This window comes from Orbicella franksi, unplaced genomic scaffold, assembly GCF_964199315.1.
Source record: "Orbicella franksi unplaced genomic scaffold, jaOrbFran1.1 SCAFFOLD_105, whole genome shotgun sequence".
In the NCBI taxonomy this organism is placed as follows: domain Eukaryota; kingdom Metazoa; phylum Cnidaria; class Anthozoa; order Scleractinia; family Merulinidae; genus Orbicella; species Orbicella franksi.
Genome location: NW_027670753.1, coordinates 50,034 through 55,959, shown reverse-complemented (window position 1 = coordinate 55,959; position 5,926 = coordinate 50,034). Strand labels below are relative to the sequence as shown.

At 39.1% G+C, this 5,926-nt stretch overlaps 1 protein-coding gene across 1 annotated transcript; it reads left to right on the top strand.

Moving 5' to 3' along the window:
• Positions 1 to 397: 397 nt before the first annotated feature.
• LOC145474646 (uncharacterized) lies at positions 398 to 5,725 on the top strand. The gene is made up of 5 exons (XM_081455161.1): positions 398 to 475; positions 877 to 1,180; positions 1,968 to 2,060; positions 4,208 to 4,341; positions 4,742 to 5,725. Exons 1-5 carry the CDS (start codon positions 438 to 440, stop codon positions 5,220 to 5,222), a joined length of 1,050 nt encoding a protein of 349 aa, XP_081311287.1. The 5' UTR covers positions 398 to 437; the 3' UTR covers positions 5,223 to 5,725.
• Positions 5,726 to 5,926: the final 201 nt, after the last annotated feature.

Sequence of the window (5,926 nt, the reverse complement as noted above, 5' to 3'; positions counted from 1 at the left end):
AGTAGTAGTATTATTCCATATTTTTTCTGAAAGAAAGAAATTCCCAACAAATTGGAAAATTTTAATATCACTGATTTACTGCTTGGTGGGTGAAATTTTCCTTTCGAGCTTGAAAACTTTAACCCAGAGACTCTTGCCTCTGATGAATTTCTGCTACATGTTGATTCTTTTCTTTTCCTTTTCTTTCGTTTACATCTATTTATTTACTTATTGATTTTTGGCTGTTCCGAGCCTCAATTAACCTGTTCTGTTTCCTCACAGGAAGAACGAAATTGCAGCTCTGCGACGGTTTCAAATCACATCAGCTCACTTCTCTACCCAATCAAATTTGTGCACAGAGAGCATGCTCCTGATTTCAAAGGGGTCCCCATTATCCGTCAGCTGAGAGTTCAAGCTCGAATTCTCCAGAAAGAGGTGACTTGGAAAGGCCGTCCACAATGGAAGATCTTTCTGCCCAAAATCGCTGGATCCCTTGGTAAGTCTTGGCATGGAAACTGTTTTTGTTCACTCTGTGACAGGAGAGACTGCGATTAGTACCAGCAATATTATACCTGGAAAAATGACTTGGTTCTGATTGGCTAAAAAAGAGTGAAGCTCTCGCATAACTAGATGTAGACTACAGATTGTTAAGAATCAATTGTGTTAGTTAGCAATCACATGATTACGGATACTAGTTTGAGGCTAGCTTAGAGCTTCAGGAGGAATTGGCACTTGAAAGTAAACTGACTAACCATTGTTTGTTTGCGGTTAGCAAGATAGATCTCTCTTGGCTGCAGTACTTTTATCCTGAATTGTTCCCTTTCCCTTTGTCCTGGACAGCCAAACCTGTGTGAACCTCTTTCCTTTTTTTGTTTTTGGTTTTGTCTTTAAAAAAAGGGAGGAAGTGGTTTCTGCTGTTAGCACCCAGCGAGAAAAGTTTGAATTGACTGGTCCAATGAAGTTCAAAGCCAAGGAATTTTGCGATCTCATTATGCTATCCCTGTATGTGTTCATTCCCCCGTCACGGGGGCTGGAAATCAGGACCCTGGAAGTGCTGTCAGGGGAAGAGGCCAGGAACTTCGACCCAAAGACCTCAGCTGGGAAGAATTACCTGCTTGTCAAGGATAGTGGGGCTATTATCCTCCACTTTAACAATTACAAGACCAGAAAGTTTTCTGGACGAGATGAGCTGTCTCTACAGGTTAGACAATTTCCTCTCTGGTTCCAGTAAATTAAGTAAATAAATAAATAAGTTTGTTTACCGAGGGTGACACATTACAGTTGACGATTGGTAAACTTCTGGCCCTCCCCTTAAATAGATAGAGCTAATTTACAAAATAATATTGAAAAGGGCAAAGACAGTAAATGTAATATTAAAAGGATAAAACATTTATGAAATGGGAAAGCTATCCAAGCCAGCATAACCTTCCTTACAAGAATTCTGTTTTGCAGGCATTAATACTGGTGCCAGATCTTATAGTAATAGGTAGAGAGTTCCAAAGTTTTGCAGCTGTAACAAGAAGAGTTTTTCCACCTTCTGTGTCACGTTTATTTCTAGAACAGCGTATAGTTATATCACCATAGTGTGAGATTCTGGTCGACATGTTGCTGATACGCACTAATTTATCTCCAAAGTACTCTGGGCATTGCCCATTTAAGCATTTGTGGCATAAGCATAATTTATTTACAATACATTGATCTCATCATAAAAGGGTAGCCAGTTTTGTGATCCTGCACCACTAATGGTGATCTGAGATGATTTACCTAAAATTTCTACTGATTGACATGGATGTAAAACTCCATCCATAAACATTTGTTTATATCTGTTGATGTTGATTCCATTTTCAAGCTGGTTAGTTTGGCCATTTATTCCAATCTTTAATTGTTAGAAATTTGTACAAAGGCTGTTCTGCACCCAAAAGTATTGACTTATCATTTAGTTTGATGATTGACCAGACATTGAGGTCAATGCCACTGATCTTTTTCAGCCCGAAGACGAGCTCTGTCGACTTTTGTTGTCGTACATAAAGGATTATCGGCCGCATTTGGTTACAGAGTCAAGCCAAAGCTACCTACTGCTGGTAAGGTTTAACCTGTTTTGACCAAGTTACCAAATGATATCCTCACATCTTGTGTAAGTTAGATTTCAACCTCTGGACTTTTGGGGTGAGGAAATTGATCCCAGCCAAGGATCCTCCCTAACCCTAACCCTAACGTTGAGGCATAAAGCTGTTTAATCTTCTCGTTTCACCCCCATTTCGATACCAAGAGTGGTTTTCTTAGAAATTTCATCCTTCAAGGGTTGGTCACAGTCAGCTTTCACCCCCAAAAGCTCTTTCAGTATGTAAAATTCAGTGACAATTTCTACGGTGGGGTGTTTTTTTTGGCAGATTCATCCTTGCAGGGTGTGTAAATTTCAAATCTTACCCCTAGTTAGGAAATTTCATATCCAGGGTGGGTTTTCTGCACCTAATTTCACACCTTTTTGGGGTGATTTCAAGTCAAACAACATTTCAGTGAGGCAAGCCTGCAAATAACAGTCGGTCATTGGACAATCGTCTGGTAAATTTGAGGTTTTGACAGGTAAAAGCTTAGCCTGGTTGGACACTCTGACCGGGCATTTCCGCTAAAATGAAAAATATTTTAACTGGAAGTTTGTGGCTGAATATGGGACAACTTATTTTGTTATACTGCCACACAATGCTACGGAAAAAAGCATTGTTATCGGTTTTGTTTTATTCTAATTCTGAGAATTTTATCACGCGCAGTGCGCCGTCTCAAATGTTATGTCGAATTGTAAACATATCACAACAGTACCACTATTCCTGCGTGTTAATTTACGCATTTTGCGGTGGCGTTGTGAAAGATCGTGAAGCCCCATTTAGTCTGAATTATGTTCGTCTGAAAAACTACTTAGAACTGAGGTCTTATGTAATTACTCGTTGTTTGTTGCCACCAAGTGTTGTGGAATTAATTTTCAGTTGTAATACATTGACCTGATTAAAGATATTATGGAAATTGAATACACAGCCCAAATACTCACGTTTCGTTTATCTGAATGCAATCGCTTTCAAAAACTTTAAAACCTCTAAAATGTAGCCAAATGTTTTTCTAGTCCGTATGATCAAAACTCAGTTTAATTTTTAACCTTTTATAGTTTTTTTTACGTCTGGCAGTGTGGTTGAAATATAGTTTCCGTACCACAGACATGTTTTTGTGAAAAGCGTGAATGTACAAATTGGTCACGCTTTATAGTCACGACCGCCTCCAATTCCACATTTTAAATAATTACGCCAATTTTTTATTCAATTGACCCCGAAAGCTTTCAGAGGAAACTTGCTTTCAGAAAAAGTCGAAGAATTCGTTTCGGCCAATTTTCAAGTCTCTGAATGTTATTGTGAGGTTTTATACTGACAAGGTGTCCGTGTGGGAGGTTGTTTCATCCCTTTTCCTGTTCAGTCCCTAGACATTGTGGGAAACTTGTTACATTGGAAACGCTTGTGTGACTAGGGGTATAAGCGTTTGTAAATTTGTCAATTTTCAACAGGTAAATTAATACCAGACATAATGTAAAGGTCCCCTTGCTGGTGCTAGTAGCAATTTTACACTCAGTTGACTTTTAAGCTATTTGAATTTGCAACCAATGTTTTGGCGAAGAGTCTACACTGAAATACCAAAATGTCTCAAATGTCTCTTTTTAATTTATAATGACAAACAATTTTTTTGTCCGACCAGACTGGCTTTTTGTCAGGTCAAAACTTGTCTTTGTCGTGACAAATGACCTGCCTATAAACAAAAATTATTTGTAGGCTTGGTGAGGTATTTTGTTTTGAAAACTACATTCCTGTCAAGGTTCACGGTTATTATTACGAACCCTAGTGGGGTGTTTAGACCGAAAGCCACATCTCTCTGGGGTGGCACGATTTGCAATATTAACCCTTGTGTGATGCAAAATCAACCCCGTTGGGTTATTTTTTGTTATCCTGGACACTTGTAGGGTGATTTCAGGGGAAAAAGAAAACCTTTCTGGGGTGTCTTGTTCAACAGATTCACTCTGCTTGTTTTTTTGAGTATTCACTCCTTTCTCCACTCTAATAACCTATATATATACACATTATATACACACAAGTGGTATTGGCAAGGATCTCTATAAGAAGAGGTCATAAAAATGGAAAAAAACAAAACAAGACAAAACCAATGCAAATGCACTGCCCCTTTTTGTCTCCAGAACAAGAATGGTGGTCACTTCACTGCTGCCTCCTTCTCCGCTCACTTGAAGAGTGTGCTATATGGCCTTACGGGAAAGCTGGCCTCTATAAACATCCTTCGATCTTCGTTCATCACATGGGCATACGACAAATCGTGAGTGGACGCATAGTTATTCTTAGTAATTCAGAGTGCACATTTAATCTTAAAAATAGTGAAGTTGAGTCAAGAGGTCAATCTTTCTTTGACTCGCATGAAACATTCTTAGCTTAAAATCAAAGGATTCAAATAATTTATTTCTATTTTCTCTTGGGACCATTCTCAGTCCCAGGTGAAACTGGAAACAGTTCTTATGCAAAATTTTAGAGGGCAAACAAATAGTATTATGGTATTTTTGAAAGTGGCCTATTATAAAATATATATTTTTAACAAGAAGTATTGTGGTATTTTGAAAGTGGCCTATTATGAAATGTACATTTTTTCTTTTCGCTCACTGGCTGGCATTTTTAAGTCTTTGGTCAATCATAACTCAGACATTGTTCTATGATTTTAACAGGGACTGTACCGACTCTCTCAAGGTTTCCTTGGCATCTGCGCTCAGGCATTCACGTAAACAAGCACAAACTACGTATGATCGGCGCACAGCAAATCAGAAGAAACGGCTGGCAGTTGACTTGGCCAGAGATTACGCAGAGGGCCGTCTCGACGAAGAGGAAGATGCGACTGCTGAGCAACCAGAAGAGGGTTGTGTGGATGTAAACAGGGGCGATTTCGTGGCTGTTGTCACAGAGGAGAGCACCTATCAGAATCCAAAGGTTTTTATTGGCCAGGTCCAGTCCATAAGAGAAAGAGAGGCAACGCTGTTGTATTACAAACACATAGGCACCAACTTGTATAAGCTTGAACTCTCAGGTGAAGAGTGGAAAGAAGGCATCGACAGCCTTGTTCCTGTACAATTGCAAGCCACCAAAAAGCGAGCCGGCGTCTACAAACTCATGACTTCCACTCGTACCATCCACAAGGCAGTCAAAGACTAACTCTCTCCGTGCAGTCTTACAGTCAAGCTCCGAGCAGTGAAAAACCATCTGATTTCCCAAAAGCAGTTTCACTTCCCAAAGACCAGAATCAATTCGCAAAAGTTCACATCCCAATTTTTTTCCTCAAAATCTTGTGACCCGCATGAGAGCTTGACTGAAAGTTGCATGTTTTCAAACAAGAGGGCCTAACAGAATAAGAATAATTTAGTTGAAGATAAATGTTATCGTCATTACCGAGACAGGGTACCGATAATTTCTCAGTCGTTCCATGAATTCGTTGTCCCAGTTTCCCAAATGCAAGTGAATGAGAGGTTGATTTAATATGTAGCTTTAGTGACTTGGAATGACATCACCTCAATCATTTGAGCCAGTAATTGCTTTATTGAGCCAGTTAAATTGACTCCACATGTACAAATGCAAATGACAATGATATTATTATTCTTAATTGGAACAAGGGCGATTTTTGCATGAAGTGAAATTCAAAATTCTATGCATATCTACAAATTCTGTAGATTTTTGGCCCGTCAATGGAAGTGAGGCTGATGTCCATTCCTCCCTTTGATGCAAATGGCAAGTATTAATACTGGTAGTGTAGCAGCTCTCATAACTTGCTTTTCTTTGGTATTGTAAGCAGCTTCTATTGTTTTGAAGTCTAAGTCATTGCTTCAATTGTTTGGTCTTTTGTTTTTGGCTAGGGTAGCAAC

Excerpts from the sequence above, each read along its gene's own strand:
- LOC145474646 (XM_081455161.1), top strand. The coding sequence starts at position 438 with ATGGAAGATCTTTCTGCCCAAAATCGCTGGATCCCTTG. Across the intron at positions 1,181-1,967 it reads GAGATGAGCTGTCTCTACAG|CCCGAAGACGAGCTCTGTCG; the intron begins GTTAGACAATTT and ends GATCTTTTTCAG. Across the intron at positions 2,061-4,207 it reads GCCAAAGCTACCTACTGCTG|AACAAGAATGGTGGTCACTT; the intron begins GTAAGGTTTAAC and ends TTTTGTCTCCAG.